At 38.2% G+C, this 27,982-nt stretch overlaps 1 protein-coding gene across 2 annotated transcripts; it reads right to left on the reverse strand.

The window, feature by feature from the left end:
- SLC5A7 (solute carrier family 5 member 7) lies at positions 1 to 27,982 on the reverse strand. 2 transcript variants are annotated; one of them, XM_082752048.1, is made up of 9 exons: positions 27,870 to 27,982; positions 26,730 to 26,952; positions 21,367 to 21,480; positions 18,077 to 18,232; positions 13,961 to 14,109; positions 8,767 to 8,910; positions 6,670 to 6,823; positions 5,331 to 5,548; positions 1 to 4,577 (listed from the first exon to the last, which is right to left on the reverse strand). In XM_082752048.1, exons 2-9 carry the CDS (start codon positions 26,905 to 26,907, stop codon positions 3,954 to 3,956), a joined length of 1,737 nt encoding a protein of 578 aa, XP_082608174.1. In that variant the 5' UTR covers positions 26,908 to 26,952; positions 27,870 to 27,982; the 3' UTR covers positions 1 to 3,953. The 2 variants fall into 2 exon arrangements, with proteins under 2 accessions (XP_082608174.1, XP_082608175.1); XM_082752049.1 differs by lacking the exons at positions 26,730 to 26,952; positions 27,870 to 27,982 and adding an exon at positions 22,167 to 22,228.

Here is a 27,982-nt window from a genome sequence, read left to right on the forward strand (position 1 = left end):
CTGAATTTCATGGGCACTATTGAATACAATACAAATGATGTTAAAACATATATATCTATATTATGCTTCTTATCTGTTTTGTTAGTTATAGTCTTTATATAACGTCTCTGACACAGACAAAAATATACTTTTTTATTTTTAACAACAGCCACAAATACTGCCCTGATTAATAGCAGACTTACAATAACTCACTGTTTAACTGCACATGGTACTTGATCAAATATGCTTGAAGGGCAGAAGGAAAAATTAGTAACATTTTTTTTTCCTACGAGACATATTTGAAATCCTAAATTATTGCACTATAAGAAAATAAAAGACTAAGTCTGACTTTTACTTTATTTGATCACTTAATGTTTACATTCAGTTCAGGTTCACAAAAGCATGTTTTATTTATAATACATATACTATCCCATATGGACAAATATAGATGAAATTATAACTTTTTTTTGACATCTCAGCTACGTATTAACTTTGATTTTATGAACACATTTCATGCAAAAGAGGTAAAAAAAACTGTCAAATAATTGTTATTCACAGATGTTAAGAATCCCAAAGTGAAATGTATGATCTTGATATGAGTATTTTATCTAGAAATCTTAGGCTCAGAAACAATAACCTCTGTGTCTGAAAACAAGCTGTTTACTTCACTAAGTAGATCCAATTTACTGCACACACTACTACTGTCTACAAATAGCAAAAGTGGAGAAGGAACATATGATGATTCACATCAAAATAAAGTCTACTTGAAGAATCACATTCTATTGGCATTTTGCTTGTAGAAACAACTTGGTTGTATTCTGTTCTCTCTCTCTCTCTCTTTTTTTTTTTTTCCTTTTTTTTTTTTTTTTTTTTTTCTGCAGCTGTCATAGATATGGCCTTTGGTTATATGATCAGCTTTGTATAAATCTAATAGTAGGATAGCTGAACTAAGGCAAGAAAACTTGAAAACAGACTTTGCATGGGTTGTTTTAGTTTGGATTGTGAAATCATCCAGTCCACAGTGCAGCCCACCAGTGCAGCCACTGCAGCCATTGTTGGACTCATGCAAAGACACCCACGGAGACTTGCCATGTAGAAAGTAGAGCTGAGGTCAAACTATGAATAGACTTCTGTGTTGCTTCTACCTTTTGCATGATAAATCTTCCATGGCTTGTAACAGTGCAATAACCTTTCAGTTTCCTTAGAGAGGACTGGAAAACCTTGTCAAAACCATTTTCTCCCAGAAAGTGTAGTTCCATCTAAACAGGAAATCTTTGCAAAATCACAGTGATCTCACAAGAATATTCAATAGGATAAGCAGCATAAATTATTCTGATTATGTTGAAAGCATCTGGGTTGAAATTTTTGGACCAACACATTTTAATTTTTCATTTGACATTTCATAGTAAATATTTCAAAAGCCTTTATGTTTTTATAGCTATGAGGGACTACAAGAGAATTAAAATACCTTAAAAGAGTCCAGCTGAATCCCCTTGCCCATTTCCCTCTCCTCCCACTCTTGAGAATTTTGAAATACATAATACAGAAATGCTGCTGACCAACATGCAGCTTCTCATAGTGAAATTTTACCAATTCCTAGACAAAAGAAAAGTAAGATAAAAAATTCAGGAAAATTTATAGGTAGCTGTAAATCAGGATCCCCTAACTTAATTTGAAACCTCAACGTAAAGCATTAGCTATGGAAACAGGTAAAACTCATTTGATATTTCCTCATAAAAAGGGATTCAGGCTAGTGGATTTGGGACAGAAATGGATAATAATTCAGCAGTGGCTCTGTTCTTCCCTCCCATTCTTCCATTAGATTCCTTCCTGTTTCTCTTTTCCATTGTTCAATAAGTAATGAACAGTCTGGGTTCGTGTCTGGTTTGTGAGATCTGCAGCACCCTGAAGTTCATCAGTATCTTGTTCACTCACCCCACAGGAACTCATCTTTTCTTTGCTATTTTGACTCTTCTAGGGTTTGGTTTAGATCTTGATTTTGTTTTCCTCCACCCAGAGCACACCCTAAACTTGTTAACACAGTAATACTGATGTTCAAAATGCATACCCAGAACTCAAATGTAGTATTATTCCTAATACAGTGTGTGCAGGAAAAAATAATATCTCTAAAATTAATTTTATCTACATATAAAATATATATATGCCATTAAAACTCCACAAAAGGAGCAAAAACATATCTAAGGATTCGACCTTGAGAAAGTTTATGTCAACACTGAATATACAAGTTGATGGCTTCTTCCTTTAGCAGCAAAACCTATTCTTACACTTTCTATCCTCCAGCATATTTCCTCCTGCTGTAGATGTTAAGAAATTTTCACCAGTGTCTAGCAAGAGGAGGATATCTGGATTTCACTTGAATGTTTAGTATCATGCGTAGATATTAAGAAGAATTACTGGAACATAACTCTTAATTGTACTAGCTATGAGATCTCCCATTGTGAAAGGCACGGTACCAATGAGGACAGACACAATCATCTCAGCTGTGGGCAAACGGAAACAAAATTGCACGTTCCCTGCTGGCCAGACCAAAGTCAGAAGAGGCTTAATCTTCCTACTTTGATGTTCCTAGCCAGCTTTACAATTTATGAGCGAAGTCTCACCTGTGCCTGACCACTGCTGGTGCTCCACGGAGGCACCAAGCTGGCCCAGGAGGATAGCTGTTATAAAGAAGTCCAGTCTATAAAGACAATGCTGTGTGTTTTGCTGTGCTTGTGGGTTCAGCTTTCCTTTCAGATCACCTCCAAGCTGCTGCTGCTTCTAGAGGTGGACACTTATAGATATGGAAAGCTCTCCACCAAGCTTCTTTTCCCATAGGAAATCATTTTTTTTTGGAGAAAAGGTGATTTTCCATGGAAAATTTCCTCTTTTCAGAGTAATCCCAGCAAGTCAAACCCAAAACACTTTTTGTTGTATTTGAGAATATATATATATATATGTTTTCTTTTTTAGTAAGTGAAGAATGGGCATTTTCCCCATGGAAAGCCCTTTAATCTTATTTTTTTTTTTTTCAAGCAACCTCCTTATTCTCTTTACTTTTCAATATTTGCTCCATTGTTGTGGTTGCTCGGTGTCAGACTGATTTGCTTAGTGTTCATTTTGACGATAAATCAAGATAAGGCTTCTTTCTACAACATTGCAAAGTTCTATTCAGTTTATAAAAATTCTGCCATTTTTCACAAGTTGAGTTTCAACTCCAATTATTGCTTTAAAATGGTTGTTATCCTCCATTGGTGACAGCCACTAAACACAGGAAAAAGAACACCTATAATTACATACTTTGATTAAGGTCATCTTGCATTAGGTATAACATCACTTTAAACTTGTGATTTAATTTGATTTTTTTTTTTTAAATGAATATATAATGTTTAGCACTCCCATAAGGAATTTATTAATATTTGCACATTTTGCTGTCTTATACAAATAATAAAATATTATATTTGTATTCTTTGAAACATTTTATGAGGAAAAGAATACCAGACCAAAAACCCAGGGAATTTATTTATCTGTCTACTCAGGCAACTAGCTCTTTAGTATTAAATCACTTATAGCTGTGACAATATCTTTTCATACAATTCCAATAAAATGTTGACTGATAGTATTTCAAAGTGACTGTATTATAATTTCTTCATATGATGTCTTAGCTAAATAACTGTTGCACTTTTCTGCTACTTATATTTTCAATTGTAAATATATATTTTTTTAATTACATAGTGTATAGTTCTGTGTGGAAAGAAAGGGATCTGAGTGTATCTTTCAGTAAACAGGCTATGATCTTATCCAACATGTCAGATAACACCAGATAAGAGTTCCTCCCATGGCTCATAGAACCAACTTAAAGAATTGTGCAGTGGTATTTTATTCTAAAGTTTTGTTTTTCTTCTGATAAAATGCCTCTGACTATTCTTTGTAGAATACCCTGCTTTGCATTGCTTTGTCTGTGGGTATAGGACTTTTTAATTATCTTCAGTGTTGGACAGCTCTGGACTTGAATCAACATAATTAAAGGCTTCCTTGTTTGTGAATGTTGAAGTCAAAGTCAGACTGTGTCGTGGATTTACAGGTGCAAGTTCGTTTAATACAATATTGTCACTTTTTACAAGAGTTGCTTTGTCCATGTGTTCTCTGCTGTACCTCGCAACCACAGCATCAAGGAAGTCCAGCTTTGGTGGTAAAGTCCCACTCTCAAATAAGTATTTGGCTATGTAGGAGACTATAATGTTGGTAAAGAAGGAGGTAAGCATTGCAAGTGTTTTAAATGGGAATCGCTGGATATAGATATTGTTTTCATCTGGATAGCAGCCAGGATAGTAGATCAAGGGCTGAAGGTAAAGGTACGGTTCTCCTCCAGTTATTCTGAGAACAAGGCCAAATAAATATCCTGCAATGGCACCGTAGGTGTTGGTTCCTTTAATAAATAGCACACAGAGGAGCTGAGGGAATATGATGATATAAACAAGGTCAGAGCTGAGGTACCACAGGCCGTAAACAGACGAAGCCAGCAGTGCCATCGCTGTTGCTGATGCTCCAAACAGAAAAACAGTGATTCTCATGACCCACACGATTTCCCTGTCTGAGGCCTGGAAAGAAATTGCAGTGTTAGGTGTTTTTTTTTTTTTTTTTTTTTTTTTTTTTTTTTTTTTATGGTAATATACATATGCTTTCATTTATTTCCATTTCTCTCTCTATGTCTTAAGCACAGAAAAAAACAACAACAACAACAACAAAAAAAAGGGGTGTGGTCGTCAAGTTATTAATCCTTGTGTGTTTGGAAAAATTTGGCAAATTTGATATTGTGTCAAAGAAAAATTAACAAGTGAGCTGTAGAATAACTTTTAAAAATAACCACAATATGGATCAACAAGAAAAAAAAAAAAAAACAAACCAAAAAACCAAACAACTCCATGTAAGAATATATTCTTCTCCATTTCCTAAGAAAACCTCTGACTCTCTAGCCCATTTTGTGCCTTTCCTCTGTGTCAAAGGATTTCCTAAGAAATCAGTAATTCAGAAAGATTCATTTCATTAAGTAAGGTAAAACTTATGGTTACAACACTAATTAAGAGCTGTTTAGAATAAACTCCAATGCCATGAAAACACTTGAAAGCTGCCTACCCTGATCTTTTTCAACTGTGTCATCAGTTACAACCATAAATATTTCGTGACTTTCAGTGCACTCAATATACTGTTAGGAAAAAAATGTTATACTTTTTCTAGTCATAGGCAGGAATGTGGAGGAGGTGTTTCATTAAGAAATGACACCCTGTGCTTTACCTAGTAAAGGTCTCACCCAAATTTTTCCCTAAAATTAAAAAATGGAAATGTAATCTCACATTTTGCCGAAATGAGAGCTGGTAAATGTTCCGAGCAAACATAGAACTTGCTGATAATATCGAAGAGTCAGCTGATGACATGACAGCAGCAGATACCGCACCAAGGCCAAAGAATGAGATATAGACTGGACAAAGGTACTGGAGCACAATAGGTAAAATCATATCCGCTTCTTTTTTAGTCATGGGGTCAGGGACACCATACTCAGTCTGATTCCAGGCTGCAACATGGAGAACAGTGTGTTGTGAGAAATGCTAGTAGTCACCAGCTACAGTACAGCTCGACTTCATATACAGTAAAATATTCATACTGCCACATTTTCTTTCGTATTCAGTGACTGAATTTGCTAGGGCTGGACCTAAGCATTTGAGAGAGGCACAGTCTCACTGATTTCGTTAGACAGATTTAATTCTTCTGCTCAGCATTTTTCCTTACCGCTAAGCTAAGTTTGACCACATCCTGTGGTAATGCTCTAGAATGTGTAATATTAAATCTACATGACTCATAAACACCATTTTCCTCAGTAAAACCAACCTGAGATCCAAGTTCATTTGTGATGTGTTTAACTACTCTCTTGAATTATTACTGGCTCAAAGCTCAAAGCCTGGTATTAAACATTTTAATAGAGCATTTCTAACAGCTGAGCTACATGGTCACTGCAATAGGGACAACTCTCACTAAGTCAACAAAAGTGACAAGGGTGTTTTGATCAAGACAACAAATTCCTGATAAACGACTTCCCTAAAACAACTAGAATAAAACCACAGTCACTTTACACTTATTACTGTTATGATGAAATAAAAATACTAGAATCTCAAGAAAATGTGAGAGAAGCAGCCCTGCAGGTCCCAAGGTCAGTGCAGCAGGAGGGCTGGAGGTGCTCCAGGCAGGCAGCAGCAGTTCCCCTGCAGCCTGTGGAGAGGCCCCTGGTGGAGCAGGCTGTCCCCCTGTAGCCCATGGGTCCCACATGGAGCAGATCTCCACGCTGCAGCCCATGGAGGAGCTCCCGGTGGAGCAGGCGGATGTGGCCAGGAGGAGACTGCAGCCCATGGAGAGCCCCTACTGTAGCACTTCTTGGGGGAAGATGTAGAAGAGGATGGATGAGGATGGGGGAAGGTATTTTTAGTTTGCTTTTAGTTTCTCACTGCTAGTCTGCTAGTGATGGGCAACAAATTATATTAAACTCCCTGTCCTGAGTCTGTTCTGCCCATGATGGTAACTGTTGAGTGACCTCCCTGTCCTTATCTCCAACCATGAAATTTTTTTTCCTTAATGGGAAAAACTTAAAAATGTAATGGGGTTTTCACACATTTATTATACTACACATTTTTAATTCTTTACCTGTGGATGCTCCAATTGCACCAATGAGTACTGCAGGAAGAGCCATCACAAGACAGCCAAAAGCAGCCAGAAATGACAAAACTTGAGCATATGTGGCAGATGATGAAGAAAGAACCCGCTGGAAATATGCTTGCCATGGGATTCCTCCTAATGTCTGCAAAAACAATGAACAACATCCTGTTATTGAGGGCTGACACTGGATTTCTTTGCTATCATCACATAGAGAGCAAAGAGAAACATCTCTTGAATACTGAAAGCTGTGATGCTGCTCTTTCATTTATTTATTGAATACATGTCAGTTAGTAATAGCTGTAACTTGCATTCTTGCAAGTAATGTTAAACCTTTGTAAGACTACTAAAATCCCACTCTTTTAGGCAAGTTTTCCTTTGTACAATTAGCAACAAGACTTCACATTTGTGTAGTTCTGCAATTTCAAGGTACTGTGAGCTGCATAAATATTTGATAAAGCCTTACAAAAAATTATAAAATAGTATTGGTATATCTCATATTTGGAGAACTTGGCTTCCAGCACCCTTCTCTCCTCAAAATTAGATTAGTTGCTGATAGGATTTGAAAGCAAAATTTTATCTTCCACTATGAATACGTGACCATCTAAACAAGGCAACAAGATATGTGTACATTCAGCCTGAGAATCTGAAAATAATTTTTCCACTGTCTTGATCAAATATGATACCACTATAAATTATGGGCAAAGCAGTAAAAGAATATTTTGTTTTATGGTGGTAACTCTTCTCTTGTTTTGGGTATATATAAATGAAAATCCTATTTAGACTTAAAGTTATACCTGCAAAATATGATATGAAGGAAAAGTTATGCCTGCAAAATATGATATAAAGGAGTCTTATCAAAGGCTGAAAAGCGAGTGCTAAAATTCTGTCTTCAGAACAACATTTGAATAGTGTCCACTAAATAAGTGGACACTTATTATTATAAGTAAATAATTATTATTATTATTATAAGTAAATAAGTGCCTATGACTAAACAGTATGGAAAGAAAATAAAGCAAATTGCTCACTAAACATGAACAGTCCAGTTCTAAACACTGAATGAGGCAGGAGGCATTTGGACCTAATAGTGTGTATCCAGGTGTTTTATATATGCTTCATGCACACACAGTGATCAAATGAATGTCTCACAGGCAACTCAGATTTTGGCATACTATTTTTGAGTGCTTTCCTTTGTGGTATTAATAACATTCCCCTAACAAAGCTTTCAAAGTATGTGTAAATTTCCTGAGCTCTAATAAAACAAACAAGATGAAAAGGAAGTGTGTCACAATTTTGCAACATCAGAGCTTTCCTTTGTTCATCAGCAGAGATGAAACCTTCAAACTTTCAACACAGAATTCAGCTACTTGTGCTAATGTCATACACCTGCTCTCTGAGAATGTTTAAAAAAAAATAAACTGAATAAAACAATGCATTTTACTAACTCTATTGTTAGAAAACGCTGAAGATTTTTGGCTGAGATTGATTAAAAAAACACAAACAAAGAAATTGCAAACTAGAGTATGATAACGTGCTGTAGAGTTGCTCAGGGACACTGAGAATGGAAAATGTTTTCTAATGGAAAGCACTTAATAACCACCAATCCCATGTGTAATATATGGGTGTTAAATAATGAAAACCCTCAGTTCATTCTGGCATGCGTGTGTATGAATTCATCCATCCATCTCTGCAAACCTTCTTCTACATCGCCTACACCTTAAGGAATATTTAATCATTTGTGTAATGTATTTATTGCCTTCTGCAATGTATAAATTCTTTTGCCAAGAATGACAACAGTTAAGTATTAGCCACACACTTTTAATTAATTTTAGTATAAATCAAGTCTTGCAGCCTGATGATATTTAAATTGCATTCCTGGCACTGCTGACTTTGACAGCCATGCTACAATATTGTACTGATATTTCACTGAACTCATTCAAATGTGCAGAAATATTTAGCAGGAGTCAAGAGGTTAAGAGTTTTCAGGTTTCTGGAAACACAGATAAACTTTTTTTTTTTTTTCAGCTGTAACAGTAACACAGTGTGAGCACTTAGATGGTTCATTCCTTCACACAAGCCATCACTTACCAGTAAAAGAAAATTGTCCAGCCATGTGTAAATGTCAAGTGAGTTGATAGATCCGAGCCAAGGTGCTTGGTGCACCTGGTGCACAGCTGTGAACCCAATGTCTGTTACTGCAGGATGGGACATCGCAAAGGGTACACTGATCCACTGTAACCAAAGAGAAACACTTTGTTCAATTGTAATGTAGGCATGATAAACCCATGAAATTATATTAAATTTGGTTTGTTTCTCTTCTTCTTGCATGCTGCTAATCAAATTACAAGTTGACTTGCAGAACAGTCAGACTATGTGCCAGAGGAAAATCTCCAAAATCTGGAGAGTTTGGTAAGAGATGGCTTACCTCTGTCCTGAACAGTATGAGTGTAAGGAGAGGATTAATCAGTGTAAATCATACCACCAGCAGGAAAGACACATTTATATATTTTCATTACGTTTTCCCTAAACTCCGCATATAGTCTTCACACCCTTTCCTGGACCACACTATAGAGCAATATCTACATATAAAAGCATGCAAAAGCATCAGGATTTCTCAGTATAGGGGGACAAGACATCACAAACACAACTGAAGAATTGGAAATTTGTTTCTAATTCAACAAAAGCTGTATCATAACAAGAGAGGGGTGCTTTTGGTGAATCCCCAGATCTCCTGCTTGGAAGGGACCTCAAAATCATCTAGTTTCAACCCCCCTGCCATGGGCAGGTTGCCACCCACCAGATCAGGTTGCCCAGAGCCTTGTCCAGCCTGGCTGTGAATACCTTCAGGAATGGGGCATCCACAACTTCTCTGGGCAGCCTGTTCCAGTGCCTCACCACCCACTGAGTGAAGAATTTCCTCCTAACACCTAATCTAAATCTTTCCTCTTTAAGTTTAAAACCATTCTCCCTCATCTTGTCATTATCTGTCTGAGCAAAAAGTTTCTCTCTATCTTTTTTACAAGCCCCCATTAAGTACTGAAAAGCTGCAATGAGGTCTCTTCAAAGCCTTCTCTTCTTCAGGCTGAACATCCCCAGCTCTCTCAGCCTTTCTTCATAAGAGAGATCCTCCAGCCTTCTGATCATCTTCATGGTCCTCCTCTGGACCCTCTCTAATAGATCAACATCCTTTTTATGCTGGGAGCCCCAGACCTGGATATAACACTCCAAGTGGCAGAGTGGAGGGGGACAATGACCTCCCTTGACATGCTGGCCACTCTTCTGTTGATGCAGTTGACATTCTGGGTTGCAAGCTTGCACTGTGTGTCGAGCTTTTTGTCCATCAGAACTCCCAAGTGCTTCTCTGCAGAGCTGGTCATAATGAGTTCTTCTCTCTGTCTGTACTCATGTCCAGGATTGCTCTGACCCAGGTGCAGTACCTTCCACTTGGACTTGTTGAACCTCATTAAGTTCACATGGACCCCATTTTTATAGCTTGTCCAGGTCCCTTTGGATAACATCTCCTCCTTCTTTGCTATAACTGTACCTCTCAGCTTGGTGTCATCTGCAAACTTGCTGAGGGTGCACTTGATCTCATTGTCTATGTCATTGATAAAGATATTAAACAGCAAGGGTCTCAAGACAGATCCCTGAGGAACACCACTTATCACCGGCCTCCACTTGTACATAGAACCATTCACTACCACTCTCTGGGTGTGGCCTTCAAGCCAATTCCTTATCCACCCTTCAAATCAAGTTTGGCGATTGGGATGTCATATGAGACTGTATCAAAATCCTTACAGAAGTCCAGGTAGATGATATCAGTTGGTATAAATACACACACACACACATATAAAACACACACACATACACATATAACATATAATAGTACAAGATGCGTTACAGCACTTTTGTACCTCAAGAACAATTTCAGTCTGGGCTATTCACTATTTTCAGTTTCTCTGTTTTTGATCTGGGCTAAAAAATCAGTTGTGAAACTCTTCCCGGAAACAGTTTCTGCCAGAAAATGGGTTTCCTTCACCAACAGACTTTTTGTGCAACTCAACCTTTTCCAACTCATTTTTCAGTGGTATCTCAGTAACTTATGTTAAGAACATGGTAGTTCTTAACTGAAATGAAAACCAGTCTTTATGTTCTCTGGAACAGACCATTGCAAGCACAGCATCCTTAAGCCTTCAAAGATATCCAAATACAAGCAGATTACCACAGTCCTAATGATTAGATTTAAGTGTATGGAGGTGCAAGGAGATGGGAAATCAAACATCCTCCTCTTCTTTGTTGCTCACTAATTGCAACCACTTGTGATGAAGGCATGAATTATTGCTATGTTTTGCAGCTCTGCCTATTAATTGGGATGTTTATCAAGTACAGTTTCTCAGTTACATTTAAACTTTGCCAGTTAAAGCACTTGGACGGAAAATCCAAAATCCATCCTTTCTCAATGTCTGCTTAGGCTTTTCTGGGAAATATCACCAAAATGTTTCAACCAAGACATTTGGAGGAAAAAATAAATATATTGCCAAAATGATGAAAGGATGCTTTTTTTTTTTTTTTTTTTTTTTTTTTTTTTTTTTTTTTGAGAAATTTAGAGCAAACAAGGATGTCAAATGGATTTATTGTTCTTTTTGAATCTTAAGTCTCATACATGTCAAAGTGATGATCTTCTGAGTAGTTTACTCATACTCAGATGAGATTTTCATGAGGTAAATTTCTGAAGGTCCATATGCAGCCTCCATGTCACAGCCCAGGATTTAATAGGGACTGTATTGCAAACACATTATGAGCTTTTGTAATCCATTCTGGATCCTGACAGCAACATAGTTCTTGGTGATCTCAAGGACTACTTCTATATTAGAATATATAACAAGTCAAGGCACTTTATCTGGCCCTGCAGTTCACTGTCAAGTCACAGCTCACATCTGTACATCTAGGTTTCCTTTCCCTGCTGAAAAAGACAGCCCTGAACTGCTCCTGGGAATTGCCTGGGAAAGCACTAGTTGGCATGGGTCAAAACAGTACCAGAACTGTCAACAATTAAATAGATGATCTTGTATTTTTACCTAGGCACTCTTTAGCTTGCTAACACAGACATAATCCTAAATTCTCTTCTCTTGCCCAATTTATTCTTTGAGCTCTTTCTAATGAGAGTAGGAAAATCACTTTTTTGTGATTTTGAGCAGAAATAAAACAACAGCTTGTGGAAGTGAAGTAGAAATTGGGACTTTATGTTGTGACTAGGAGCTCAGGGGTAGAAGTAAAAGGTAGCTAAGGACTTGGAACTTATGGGACTGAAAACACAGAAAAAAATGGACTTCTACATGACAGCTAGGAGTTTAGAATGGAGAATTAATAATATAGGTGAGATGAAGAGGCAGTAAATAATGTGGGTACAGCACAGAATCAGGGAATGACTGACTAGACAAGGTAAAGACACAGACTGGAGCAGAGAATTGCAGTTGTGGGTACAGGAGAGTGAGAAGGGAAGGAGAGAAACTACATGGGGTTGTATGGAGAAAACCAGGGAAGTACATGGGGTGCCTGGGATGGGCCAGTGTTTACAGCGGCATAAGGAAGAGGCTGTGCCTGAAATGAGGAGACAGCATAGCTAACAGAAGTGATTAATAACAAGCATCGCCTCTCTGTTAAGGAACAGGCAGTAGAGGAATAAGCAGTAAAGCTCTATGCCAGTGGGAATACAAACTGCTCCAGAGTCTGTAGGGGAACCTGGGACATTGAGCCTGTAACATCTACTGTGACACTTGCTGTGAAAGTGTCCCATCTCATATAAAACCATTATAAAACCAAAAGCATGACCATTTAGGTGCTATCTGAAGCTTCCAGCTTCTCATGACTCCTACGGTAATGCATGTGATTTCTTCTACATGACGTTATTATTTCATATTTTAAATGGGAAATTACATATAGTGCCCAACCTGGATTAAAAGAGCACTATTAAAGCTACAGAACCAACCATATAGAAGACTGCCACACAGCCTTTGTTTGTCTTCCCTTCCCTGTAAGGTTCATGCTGCCTTTAATTACAGGATCTCATGTTATTCCCACAGGATGAGGGTCTTTAGTAGTGCATGAGTGATTTACTTTAGTTTGGGAATTTATGTAATGTACACCATCTGTGGAACCTGAATGGTTTGCAGATATTAACATGCACGTTAGGGAAGGAGTCAGTATTCTCCCCACTGTACAGGTGAAGAAAAGAAGTGTGAGAGAAGAAGCTCTGGAATAACTTCTCATCAGAGGTGGCCAGCTGGAACTTGGATTTGTTTTTTTCAGAGTATTTAGCACCATTCCCATGCAATCAGTTACAACTGGGAGTGCTTAGCACTTCTGCAAATAAGGCCACAGGCCTCATGATAAGACACCACAGAGTGAGGACTCACACAGGGTTGGCTACTGGCCACCTGTGCAAGCAGTGGCTGAAGCAATTTCCCTAGGGCTGCCCAGGAACTCCAGTGAAAGCAGAGAAACAACCCTGGGTCCCCCAAGGCAAAATTCACCTTGAGCCACCCTTTTATTTCGGCCTGTCACAGTTCTCTGCACAACTGTGACAATCTATTACTGGCACTGGCAAGCAAAGACAGCAGCTTCTTTGATTGCAGCCTTATGATCTGACCCCTGGTTGCATTGCTATTTTTCAGAGTAGAGTCAAAGAACAGTAGTAAAACAGGAAAAGGCTGCCCACAAACATATCATTGATAACTGATGGACAAATCATACCATCATATTTGAACAGCAAGGTCCTCTGGTGAGACTCCCCAGACCGTGGTCTCCAAGGTCAGTGGAGAGAAATGAGAGAAAAACCCAGTAGATGATTTAAAACTGGAGATTAACTAAGTTGTGTGAGTAGGTGACAGCAACAGGAAAGAGAAGTAGGAGAGTATCAGCTGCACGGGTCCAATTCCAGTGTTTCTGGACTGTTTTACTGACTGTTCTCTGCATCTGATGTCTCCTTCCAGTGCCTGTGATATGGTCTTATAGGCAGATAGGGAAGGAATCAGAACCATTACTACTCTGAGTTAGATGCTCAGCAGGAAAATTACCTCTTGCCAGCAGTATTGTCAGAGTATGGGCTGTACTTTGGTGTAAATACAGATTCAAAAGTCATTGCTCTGTGAGTGGAGATATTTTTTCTCTGCACTGTCAGTGAAGACACAGTTCCAAAATCTCTGCTGGGCAACAGGTCTCAGTATTTGTCATAATTCTCAAGGAAAAATCTTCAACAAAGGGGAAAAAAAGCCAAACTTACCAGCCCCAGGAAGATGCAGAATAGCTGAACAACATCGGTGTAGGCCACAGAATAAAGCCCACCCACAAGAGTGTACATAGTTGCAATCAGGGCAGAAACAATGACTGATATATTGATATTAATGTCAATGATCACACTTATGGTGGCACCTGTGGGGAAAAAAAAAACAACAAAACACTGTGTTAGTGTATGTCACAGAATGATGAGAAGGTTCACCTCTGTCAGGTTGTGTATACAGGTACTGGTCTGCTATCCATTCTGACACTGCAAAAGCATGAAGACATAACCCCCTCTATCTTCTGAACATCCCTCTGCACCTTTGATAGGAGTGAGAAAAGGAAGACTCCTGTTGGTCTAAATTTAAGATCTATCACTTTGCAGGTTCTTACCAAATGGAGAAGGATCCCAACAGCTTTTCCTTACAGAACTGCTCAAGCTCTGCAAAGACTACAATCTTCTGCGTGTGGAAAAACCACATATAGACACTGGAAGCCTCCCTGGATGAGTTACAGTTGCATAGGAACAAGTGTATAAATGCAGTAAAGATACTGTTTTGTATCTCACTTGTGCTCTGAGCTGTCCCCTTTTGACCAGGGAAGAATCATTCATTGACTTTTCTAAAGTGTCTTTGAACTATTTACATGGGAGAAAGTTGGGTTTCTTTGCAAACTGGAGAATACAACAACCATAGTTGACCTAGAAAACAAGCTTTTCTGCAAGTACCATCAAATAAGATTTCAGTTGTAGAAAACAGACCACAATGTTGAGCTTGCCAGTCAGTCTCCACAAAACAGCTTGTAGAATCAACTTCATTGCCCTCTAGGACTTTCTGGTCCTTCTCTTAAAAGTTGCTTTCCAGCTGGTCAGTGCCCAGCCTGTACTGGGGCATCAGGTTGTTCTTCTCCAAGACTTGGCGTTTCCCTTTGCTAACCTTCATGAGCTTCTTGGCCATTTCTGCAGTCTGTTGAGGTCCCTCTACATGGCAGTATGACCCTCTGATCTGTCAGCAACTCCTCAGAGTCTTATTTTCTTCAAACTAACATCCTAGTGAGGATGCACTAGGGCCAATCATCCAGATCGTTAATGCAATTATGACAGAGCACAGGACTCAGTATTAAGACTTGAGGAACTCCACTGGGTGAGTGGCCATCTCAGCTGGATTCTCAGAAGTCACAGACCTCTGAGACTGGCAGCTCAGCTACTTTCCAGTCCTCCTCACTGTCCACTTTCTTACTATGTACTTCATCAGTTTATCTATATTATGGGAGACAGTGTCAAAAGGTCTTGCTGGAATCTTCAAGATGCACTGCTCTCCCTTTTTGGATCAGGCCAGTCAGCTCATCATGGAAGGAATCAAGTTAGGCATTTTTCCCCTTCATAAATCCATGCTGACTCCTCCCAATCCTCCTGTTACCCCTCATTTGTTTGGAAGCATTTTCCAAGTTTGTTTGCTTCATCACCTTCTCAGGGATCAAGATGAGGCTGACCAGCCTTTGGTTCTCTGTGCCCTCCATCTTGACCTTCTTGGCGGTGGGAGTGGCATTTTTTATTTGTATTTCTTCCAGTCTTCAAGAACTTTCCTGATCACCACAATCTTTAGAATATTACTGATTGTGTCCTGGCAATGCCATCAACCAGCTCACTTAGCAATGCATCTTGTGAAGTCCCACAAACTTGTGTCTGTTCAGTCTATTTAAATGTTTCCTAACCTGATCCTTTTCCAGCAAGTCTTCCTAGCCCCGAACTTTCCTAGGGTTTTCAGGGTCTGGATATTCCTGAAGGTTGGTCTGAACAGCAAAGAACGAGGCAAGAGGCACTAAGTACCTCAGCCTTCCCATATCCTTTGACCTCAGGTCTCCTGTCCCATTCAACAGCAGGCCTACATGTTACCTAGTTTATGTACATTTAGGAACCATTCTTATTGCCCTCTATTGTTAGATTCAAATGTGTATGGACTTTGGTGTTTCTAAACCCAACATGCTCAGGTAACATTTCAGTATTCCTTCCAGGTAACTTCTCCTTGCTTCTGCATTTGAATACTTCCTTTTTATGTCTGATTCTAGCCAGAAGCTCCTTTTTCATCCATGCAGGTCTCCTGACACCTTTGCGTGTTTTCCTGATCATCAGGGTAGACTGTGCATGGAGGAGGTGATCCATGAATATCAACTGGTTCTCCTGAACCCCTGTTCTCCCAGGTGTCATCTCCCATGGGATTTCTCCAAGAAGAACCCTGAAGATACCAAAATCTACTTTCCTGAAATCTGTTGCTGTGATCCTGCTTTTTGCTTTGTTCCTTCCTTTCAGGACCCTGAATTCCACCATCTCCTGAATACTGCAGGTAAGGCTACCTGCAGCCTTCACATCCCTAACTATTTCTTCCTTGTTTGCAAATATCAGGTTCAGCAGAGCAATGCCATTCATCGGTTCCCTGGTTATTTTTGCCAGGGAATTGTCAGTGTATTCCAGAAATCTCCTGAATATTTTGTGTCCTCCAGCAGTGTCCTTCTAGCTGCTATCAAGGTGTTTATACACTTGCCTTAGATGTATTAGCTATTTCAAGTGATTGAAGTCTTTTAACACCATGTTTAAAATTCCCTCTCTTTCTAATTAGGGTACCTTATATTAAGTGCTTAGCAATAACTTTAAGTTCTTGCAGATACGGCAGGTGAATATTCTTGACCACATAGGTGGAAAAGTTCTGGCAGTACAACACAGCATGATGTATGGTATATGAGAGTTGCAGAGAGCCAACAGGCTTTTTGTTCTACATTGAGTCTTCAAGATTCATGTGTCATAGAATTACAGACTTGAACTTCTTTCACAAACTGAAAGTCCTGTCTTTCCCTTCTATAACCCTGCCAAGCAAGGAATCATGAGAATCAACAAGTGAAGAGTACTGGTATTAAACATTCATCAGTGAGGACAGATGTGCAAATCAGGAGATATAATATAAATACATCTATTCAGATAGTTAAAATTTTCAAAGACCTTTATTGTCACTGATAGTCTTTAGCTGTCAGCCGTTAATATAAAGCAACTAGAAAGGCATTCACATCAATTGCTTTGAAATATCACAGATTAGCTTGTCCTCAATCAAAAAAGAAAGTATATTCCAAATACTCAGAGAGTTCTTCAAGCTATTCAACTCCTATCACCTCAGCATGTAGTTTGTTCTTAGTCCTTTAAGGGTTTTGTGATGAAATTGTGGTAAACAAGCTCCCCATTGCTTTGCAGTTCATCAGAGCACAGTTGGAGAGTACCTTCAAATTTTATTTTCTGTTTAAAATAGCTTGTGCTAGAAAGCATTGCCACATGCATGTGCACTATGAGTATGATTAGCTGGTAAAAGTCAACTGCTGGTGCTTCAGCTCAAGGGCTTTCTCACTTCTTGAAGGGATTGCTAAATTCAAACCTGAAATATAATTAAAAACCCTGGAAACTGATTTATTTTTCAGGACTGGATGAGAAGTTACATGATTTTCTATTGAGTCATAGTTCCACTAATTCTCTGTATCCTTTCTTGAATCATAAATATTTTCTTCATTTTGTCTAGTAGAAAGCCATGTCAGCAGATAGAATAATATTTAAATTTATTTACCTGCATCTTGATTTACTTCTATTATTTGTGCTATGGAAAGTTGTCTTTTTTTTTTTTTTTTTTTTTTTTTTTTTAATGTAAAAGATTATTTTGTTTAGATGCATTGTCAATGGTGTTCCACATTTTTCAGGGAAATTTTAGCTTTCTCTTGTGGTCTCAATGGTATAAAAGAGAAGCTCAATCAGCTTTGACATAAAAGGTATACTTGCAATGACTCATGTCACCCTCACTGTTAAGGGAAATTTGTGTCTAAATCTTTCCATGCTGCTTTGAGAAGGGACCACTTAAGGATACCTGAAAATGAATAGATATCTTGCATGTCTTTCCATTACCAAAACAATCAATGGAGTGCCATTATTAGTTTTGACTACTGGTTACCATAGGACCAAGACAACTTCCACACTCTTCATCATTTAGTTAGGATAGTTAGCATTTGAAATCAGGCTTTTTATATATTTCTGATTTTCTTAATCATTTACAACCATTACAAGTTATTTTTTATAATGCTAATTCCTTACCTAAGGCTGAGAAGATGGCAGCAGCCCAGAACATTTCTCCCATTAAAGCTGGAATAAACAGGAGACCTCCCATCCTTTTTCCATAAATCTGTTGAAAAGGGTCTAGCATTGTCACATAGCCTTTGGATCGCATGGGTTTTGCAAAAAACAGACCTCCTACAAAGAAAAGTAGCAGAAGGCTGCAGTGAAGAAATGTGTTGCTATTAAAGGGTAAAACATAGAATTTGAATTAAAGGTACAAATATATATATACACACATATATGTATTTAAGAAATAGGTACAATTAAAATATCTGCTGGGAACTCTAACTTTACATCTATCTACAGAGTTACATAAACAAACTCACACTATTCATGTCTATAGTGTGATAATGAACAATTAGTGTTTTAATTTGCCTGGTTCAGTTTACTCCATCTGCCACTATGGATGCTGTCAGGGTTTTGTGTAATTTTGTATCAGCCTAAGGAAATGTTTTTTTTCTACCTAATTCTGTTCATACTTAGAGCTGAACCCAGCATGACTATGGGTCTGATTTCTTTACATGAGGCTACTCTAAAAATAAAACTGTCCGGGATTCCTGGATCAGAAATATGAGTTCACACATGGTATAGTATGCACACAGCAAGTATGATTCTTCCAGAACAATTCAGATTTATAATGTATGCTTAAATCAACCCTACTCCACCTGGAGGGTAGGTCAAACGCCTTCTGGGCTCTGCAGGTGTCAGGCTCCCTGAACATTCATCATTCACTTATTTCTGTGCATGTTCAGAAATGTTGATATATCACAGTTCTTCTCTGCCTGGCTTGCATATGCGCTGTATATGTACATAAATGTATAAAGTCCGCATATTTCTAACACATTTCTAATATACAATCTACAAATTCCTTCTGGTTGGGAGTTAAAAAAAAAAAAAGAAAAAAAAAAGGATACATCTCTGAAAAGCTGAAACAGCCATTAATCTGTCTTGCTAATACTTGCACGTCTACAGCTAAGTAGACTTCTCTCACAGTAAAACTGCTGAAATACAATATATAAACTACATTTAAAAAACTATAAGATGAGGGAGATCCTAATAAGATCAACTGTCCAGTATTTGGAGACCTTTAGTTAGGTTCTTCATCACAATATATGTGATCCATTGTATTGTCCAGAAGATTTTCTGAATTTCTCTGTCATACCTTATACCATTGATATTTCTTCATTTCATTAAGTTCCCTGAACTGAAGGTACTTGCTTACCAATCACAATATATTTATACCCCTTGTGTTACATTCTTTTTAGACAGGTAATTTGCAGGCAGAAAACCTCCAGTTGTTGGTTTTTTTTGTTTTTTTTTTTTTTTTTTTTTGTTTTCTCTACTATTGTTGCATTGTTCATGAATCCCATTCCTATTCTACTTGTTATATCATCACTACAAAATACAGCTAAAACAGGAAAAAAAATCACTGGTAATATAATCTATTAGGCCATTCAAACATCTGTCAAAGGTAATAGGAGATATGTTAACCTTTAGAATTGAATTGGTTGAAAAATTAGAAAAAAAAAGTATACAGCAGAGCATTGAATTACCAGGAAGATTGATTTAATCTTAAATCCTTCAGTCTGAAACAATAATATTTCTTCTATGGTTCTATTCTTGTATTTATAATTTTTTAAAGTGTAAACAACTCTTCCTCCTGCCCCTAAATTTTCACGTACAGATCATACCTACAGATATGCTTTCTTTGCTGTGCTCTGCAAAGGGATGTGTGGTCACATGATGCAGACATTTATTTTTTTTCTCTGCAGTGGCCTACACTTATCAGTTCAGGGAAAAAAATATGGATTTCATTAAAAAAACAACAACAAAAACAGCTGGAAATGCTGGAAATGCAAAAAGGGAGCGTCTAACTCACCCCCTATTATTAATTTTGCCAATTCTACAGAGGTTATGAGCCTGGAAAATGCTCGCGGCTATGATCTTAATGATCACTTAATGACACAGATCGATCATGACCCTCATGACCTCAAAGTGACATCAACTGATCTTCAAGCAGACATCTACCATTATTGTTTGCCTTACAGGAAATAACGCTGCTGCCAGGGATGGGAACTACTGTTGGAACTAGAGCTGGCCTGCATACACCAGGGAGGAACATGCATCATGTGGAAGGTTTCTGCCTGGGAAGAGAGGAGAACCAAGACAGGCCATAGGAAAGCACTTCCAAGGGGAAAATGAGTTGTACAGGAAGAAATGATAGGGGCAAGAAGAGCTGGAAAAACAACTAAAAGGAACATAGGGACAGACTAGCTGGGAGGACCATGAGAAAAGGCTTGAAATAGACTGAGAGGCTAAGTATTGTTAAAAGTCTAATATACCAGTAATATTAATAGAAGATGAAAAGCAAAGGATCATTTTGGCAAACATATTCTTTCTAAGCAGTTGCACCAGCACTTCCCTTAGGGACATGATCTGTTCACAAACAGAGGATACACTTGACAGCTTTGTGGAGCATTCATCATGGCTTACAAGGCAACATTTCTGTTGTGAGCTGCTCCATGCAGTTGAGACATGATTAGAGATTTTTTATTGATATTAAGAAAAGTAAAGAAGGTCTGAGACTAAATTTGGGGAGTTACAGAACACAGCATTAAAATTACAATGTTGCCTGTATCTTATACACCAACCGTACACACAACAGGATTCAGTATTTACATTTTGGCACATGATTTGGAGTTTTTTACTACAATTAAAAGGACATTTAACAAATTTTAATGCAACAAGCTGGTTGTGCTCCAGGCTACCTGCCTAAAATTAAGTAAGTTATTTATACTCTCATTGAAGATTTAAAGACGTAAGTAGTTCTGTAATATGCAAGTATATTTGCCACTCTTGAAGTCCAAGATTTACAATATTATCTGATAGTCTGAAAATCAGTAATCTGATATTATTTTCCAGATTATATAGGCTCTTAAAGAAAACATGAATATATAAAACCAAGCACATATAACTAGCACATGCCTAAACAAACAAACAAACAAAATCCCTTTCTTATTTTGAACCCCATAGATCACTATGGTGGTCATAACCATCTAGGTCTTGATGAGACATTCAGGGTACTGGAGATATCGAACTACTCAAAGTGATTTCCCACTTGTCCTTTTAATAGCCTAAGCCTATCAGCAAAAGGGATCTAGTTTACCTCAGTGTCCTTATATCAGACCCTAGTGGTGTCATTTCAAATGATGGTCTTGTCATCAGAACTGTTTAAAATCAGAGGCTGTTAGCTTCAGTTGCTTGCTTACCTAAAACCAGACTAAGGGAATAACCAATAGGTGCCTGAGCCCAAGCTAGACCATAGCCTGGGACATATACAGCTTCTGCTGTCCCGTTGATGTAACCTCCTCCAACCCATGTGGCTGAAAAAGAAGAAAAAATATTTAATGCCCACAAAGAAGGAAAACCTCCCATGTTGTAGAATGAAATCATCATCACTTATAATATTGCGATTTTTTATTGTGTGTACTGTACAAGTCCCAGACACGACAACATTATATAGAATGTAGTCCTAATCCAAAATTTTATAACTTAAAACATATGAAAGAGAAACCAGATGGACTCTGCACAGTCAGTGAAAATGTGAGGCCCGAGTCCCTCACTACTTTTTTTATAATGAATGAAGCATATCAACTCATTAATCATTACCATTTTCTTTGTGTTAGTCCAAATGAAGGAGGGAGAGCAGAGGAAAAACAATAAACAAAAAGAAATGACAAAGTCATTCCAGCTGAGAAAACTCAGAGCATTTAAACTAGACAAGAGTTTAATTCATCCATCTTTTAATAGGGATTTTATGAAAAAAGTGCCTTTAAAATCTTACTAAATTTTAAGTTGTGGCTACATGAAGCATGTTTATTAAATTCTGATTTCCCTGAGTAGAGAAATCCTTATATAGAGCTATGATGGTTTTGTACTGCTATTTAAGTTCTGAAAGTTTTCTCATTTATTTTTGTGTTCCCTGAAGATATATTCCAGAAGTGAATTGTACGATCTGTAGTATTTGTGAACATTTGTCTAAGAAACAACATTATTTTAGAATACTGACCTCAGACCCTTAATGAATTGATCCTCTGCCTTCAAGACAAGTTTCTACATTTGAGAATTTTGGATCTACAAAATTCTGGCTGAATTTCTGGTCTGTAAGAAATTCTCAAACACAGAAATTTATCATGGTTGTACTTGCAAAAATCATTCATAATTAATTCTGTAGTGAAGTAATTTTCAGAATTCTGTGTCTCAGATAAAGAAATGGAGTTGAACACAAATGATGAAGAATTAATTAGAATTTCTAAAGAGCTTTAATGGCAATCTAGCTGACCATTCTTTTCCACTTAACTGTTGTACCTCTCTATTACTACTTGATGCTAACTGCACCATGGCTTTAGAATCAAAGACCTCTGGAAGCTGCAGCATTGCAATTGTCTCCCCTCCTGCATTTTGAAACAGGAATAGACAGAACTGTTGTTGGAAATACTGTAATGGACTTGTACAAAAAATGTGTATGCAGAGAAAATCTGTAACAAAAGGAGTGACGCCATGCATTGGTAGATGTTTCAGTATTGAGACCTGCTGCACATTACAGAGACAAGTGAGTGATGCCCATGTGGAATCACATGGAGAAGATGGGTGACCACTGATCCTTGACAGGAAGATACAGGGGTACAGAATCTATATAGAAAATCACGAGACATTTGGGATTTTGTGCCTCTTAAGAATGCGAATCTACTGAAGTAGGTGGGAATATGGGTTACTGAAGTCAATATACACATGGGATGTGTGTTGCCTATTGAGTCTCAAGCAGAATATACTTTGAGAATATGTTTTAAGCACCTGCACGCTGTAGCAACTTACTGAATAAATAATTAGAAAAATATTTGTATTTGTCTCCCTCCCTGGAAAAAGTATGAACATGAATACTGCATGAATGATACCCACTTCCAGACAGGAAAAGATACTCCATAGCCAAGGAAAAATGTTTAGCAGATCTGCAGCTGTGGTGCAAGAAGTCTTCAGCATCCAGCATTGATTTGCCTGGTGCAAACCACTGAAAGGGTGTGTGCTCTCCAAGGAGATCTTGGAATGCTGTACCCAGCTCCCTAGCTTTGGCCTGGAGGGGACAAAGACACTTCAGTTCTGTAGGATTTTGCAGGGGTCATTGCCCTTCCATGCCTGGGGACAGGAATGCCACCCTATGGACGGGTAGGTAGGTAGGCTGGCACGGAGGATTTAGCTCTCATTTTCTAATTGATTGACTTCATTTATTGATTGGGAGTTTAAAAATTAGCTGCTGATCAATTTTTGTGTGCACTTTACTCCTCTGGGACACTTGCCAAAGACCCCAGAGCTTTACAAAGGTGTTACACAGCTTTTTGTCAGGGGGTTAAAGGGTATACTTTTATCAGTAAATATATTAGAAAGAAAATAATGGGATATGATAGGAGGGGATTTCATCCCGAGATATTAATGTTCTGATCCTCAGTTTGCTAAGCCACATTTTGGTGAAATTCTCTTTTTTTTTTTTTTTTTTTTTTTTTTCATTTATTTTTTATTTTTCTAAATCAGACAAAAGGAATATAAAATTTAATAATCTATAGAAACACTCATGTGGTAATCCATTTTAATCCTCTCTGCCTGACATCTGAAGGACCCCAAACCACAGCAAATACCATTTAAAATAAACACCCTCAAAAACAATCAGGCAAATACTAATGATATGCAGTGTAATTCTGCACTTAGTTCATTTGGGTAACAAAGAAAAGAATCTCAGAGTTCTTTAAATATATTGATATATATTAGCAGGTCAGATTTTGTGGTACTTCTTTGTAAATGATTGCTTGTCTAACCGTTCAAATTATTGAATCAATTGTCAAGTTCTATAAGATGAAATTCCTGATCTAGTGATTAAAAAGCCCCAAAATATTGATAATATTAATATTATTTCTTTTATTCTTGTGGAAGAATACAAAGCTCCATCCAAGTAAAATGATAATTACATTAATAGATTATGACATTTTTAGTGGCACTTGTAAGGATTTTAATTATGTCATTTCAAATATTTCCTTTGGGGTTTAATCTCAATCACCAAAATCAGGATAGACTCAGATTTGTCACAGGCACCGTTAAAGAAATTCACCCATACAAATTAAAGAATGCTAATATTTAATCCAACGTTTTAATTATATTTATGTAAAATTATCCTCATGTAAAAATGATACACAAATTAAAATCATGCCTATTGCAAAACTATGTTAGATCATTTTAATATGAGCTGTTGTGATCCATCCAGAATTCAAGATTTTCCCTCCTGTTTTGATAGCTGCAGATACACTCCACTTTCAGTCGAGTGCCAAGCAACCTCCATGTTTAAGCATCTTAGTGGGTAGCTGGTATAGCTGTTTCTTCAGGATCATAGTCTGAATCCATGTATGTCCATAGCCATTATTCATAGGGAGTACACTTGCTTTAAGGCTTTTAAATGCCATTTAGAAAACAAACTAAATACTCAAGAGTCTCTAGTCCATCCTATGAAGTCATGTTCCTTATGCTCTGAATGTTTTAAATGTATAGTCTAAGTCCTGTCATCCTCCCTTCTAAGTATAGAACATGGTAGAGTTTGTCTCAAGCAAGAAAGACGGAATTAATCGTAATCTGAAGTGTTTCACACATGTATAAATAATATCCTTTCTATCCTTCTTCTCTTTAAAAAAAAATCTAGTCATAGGTAGGCATTGCTTTTTAATTCTTAGACAACTAAAGCTGTAAAATATCACAGTGATTTTGTTATAGCTTTACAAACTATATATCGCAATCACTCTCACTGAGACAAAACTTTAACTAGCCTCTGATTCCATAGGCTTGTGTCCACACCTGGATCTACGTGCAAGTTGTGGTTCCCCAAAAGTGAAAGTGGAATTTAGTTGGCATCTCAAGCTTTAATTGCCATATTTATGGAAGATGGAGGTGAGAAAGTGTGTAAACCCTGATGTTTAAACCAGAGTGTTTTACCTGAGCAAGGACTTTAGGATACTCTGATATTCTACTGCAGAGATGATATACTACATAATTTCAGGAGGTTGCATGAAATAGAATGAGCATGTGTGTGTGTGAATTGTGGTAGTTATAAAAGTTGCCTCTTATACAGCAAGACTAATATCAAGTCTCATCTCTGCTTCAGCTGTTACTAAAACTATTCCTGTAAGGTTGGATTAAGGAGACCAGAATTTGTGTTTTCTTCCACTGGCAAGGCTCTTAGTTACAGCCACCTGTGTGGGGAATGTCTTGTTTCATCTCTACTCCCCCAATTTAATGATTACGGTTTTGTGGCAAGCAATATCTCTACAAAATATTCTGGTTTTGGTGCTCTTGAAAACATTTAATGTGGCAGAAAACAGTCAAACCAGTTTCTGCTGTAAGTAGAACCTTGTCATATCTAATGCCTCAGTAGCTGATGGATATATGACTACTGAAGCATCAGATGTACTCCAGGGCATTATAACGAAGTGATAACAGTAGAACAACTGCCTGGCTTCAAATGTTAACAACTTTTACAAACATCCTTTACTCTTTATCCAAATATTTAATCTTTCAATGAGGAAAATAACTCTATGAGAAGATGGGGATTACTCCCGATTAAAGAACACAGAAGTTTGATTCAAGTTTTTATGCAACTCTTCCTTATTAAGTAAATGTGAAACCACTACAGGGCAGAATGAAAACTCCCATAACCTAATAAATCGAATTTGAGGATTGAAAGGGCTTTGCCAGAATAGAATTTAGAATATCAAAACAACGAAGCATGCTTAAATAAAATTAAATTGCTTAAATAGAAAGGGTGGGCCAATTCATTCTTCTTATAATGTAGTTTTGTTCTGATACCACCTGTTAGCTGCAAAACTTGAGATTTTGGATCACATTGTGAAACACTTGTTTACCCACATACTTTATCTGGTTCAATTGGCTCTGGGAGTCAGACTGCACTGCTTACAAAATTAGTGAACTCATTCTTCACCGAGGCTTTTCCTACTGATACTACTATTCACAGCAATGTCTTATTTTGTCAAACTGTTAAAAAAAAAGAAAATCCAAAAGAATCCACAAAGTAAGTTTGCTTGTAAGTCAGTGGACATATGAATTTAGATTTATGCCAATTTCCTTTTAGAATCTTATTCTAAATTGATGCTGACACTCCCTCCCTCCAACCTTTTTCCATATAAACTTTGCCTTACTCAGATTAAGCAAAAATAACTCATGAATTTGGATGGCTTCAACAACAATAACAATGATTTTAAAACTGGATTTCTTATTAATCTATAGAACTCCTATATTTCTGTCACAAACATATCTGTTCTACAGATGAATATAAAAACAATGAATATGAAATATAACATGTTCTTCCTGTACTATTTTAAACAATTTGTTGTTTTTATCTAGATATTACTTGGCTGTTCACTAAACAATATCAGCAGCAATAGGAAAAGAAAGTATAGATATTTTCTCCATTTTGTATTATTTAACATACAAATTATAGTTCTCTTTCATTCAGATGGAAAACTGACAAACTGCACAGTGGTTGGAAAAAAAAAAAAAGAGAAAAATAATTTTTACATACCAGTCATTGTAAATCCGCCAACTAGCAAGCCAATATCTCTTCCACCGACTATAATAGCTTCGCTGCGATCTCCTTCGCTGCCGGTGTTCTTGGTTTTCCAAGCAGCCCATATCCCAACTGCCAGGATAGCCAGGTAAAATACAACTATGGCCACCAGCCCTTCCACATGGAAAGGCATGTTGAAGTCCTGACTGTTTCCTTGATCGCTATTTCATTAAGACCTCTGGAGAAAATGCAATAATACATCTGCATTTAACAAATCTGCTAAGATGCTTTTTAGAATCAATACACAAAGAAAACTCAGTTGGTTATTAAAGAGGCTGTTCTGGTGAATTTATGAAATGAGTCTTTCAGATGTAATTGAAATTAAGTTTACGTACCAATTAAAACGCCTGTGGAGCAACAACCAACAATTGTAACCAGTGATTACGATGGAAAATGAATGATGTGGCTAAAAGCTATACTGGTCTTAGAAATCAGTTAGAGAACTCAGAATTCTTTTAGTCACCAAGTTCCCAGTGCCAGGGAACTCTTCAGTCAATAAATGGTACATGGAATAGGATAGAAGATTGTGGCCATGAGGGCTGTTATGGAAGCCTCCAGTTAGAAGACAAGCCACTGAGCTGTTTCGAGTGATATAAGAACTGTAGAGAAGTAATAAACACAACAGCAAAAGACGTCTTTGGAGTCTATGTGTTGGGATGCCGAGTCTTTTCCTCCTCCTGACATCTCCCACATTTAAAAATCTCCGCTTTCTCTTTGGTGATTTTCCAGCGGGGAAAAAGTATTAATCAATTCGCGCTCGCACTTTCAAGTGGAAAGCGTGCAAGCTGTCGAACAGCAGAAAAAGGCGAGGAGGGCGAACCGCGGCGGGGGCGAACCCCGGGGCTCCCCTCTCCCCGGAGAGCCCTCAAACCGGAGCCCCCTTCACCTCTCCGCTCCTCTCCCGCTGCCACCCCGCGGCGCCTCCGAAACCCTCCCGCACCCCGACGGCTCCGTGCGGAGCCAGCCCTACCTGCCGGGGGGCTCCGCGAGGCTCCGCGGGGCTCCGCATCGCCCTGCTCGGCCGCGCACCCCCCGCCCGTCCGCCCCTTCCCACCGCGCCGTCGGGGAGCGGAGCCCCCCGGCCGCCCGCCCCACCTGAGCTCTGGCTCCGCGCTGCCCCGCAGCCCCTCGGGCACAGCCGCCCATCCCCGCGAGGTGGCGGAGGGGGTGAGGCTCGGGTGGCTGTGCCCCCGGCCCGGGTTTTGCCG

This window comes from Aythya marila (assembly GCF_965140915.1).
Source record: "Aythya marila genome assembly, chromosome: 1".
NCBI classification, from domain to species: domain Eukaryota; kingdom Metazoa; phylum Chordata; class Aves; order Anseriformes; family Anatidae; genus Aythya; species Aythya marila.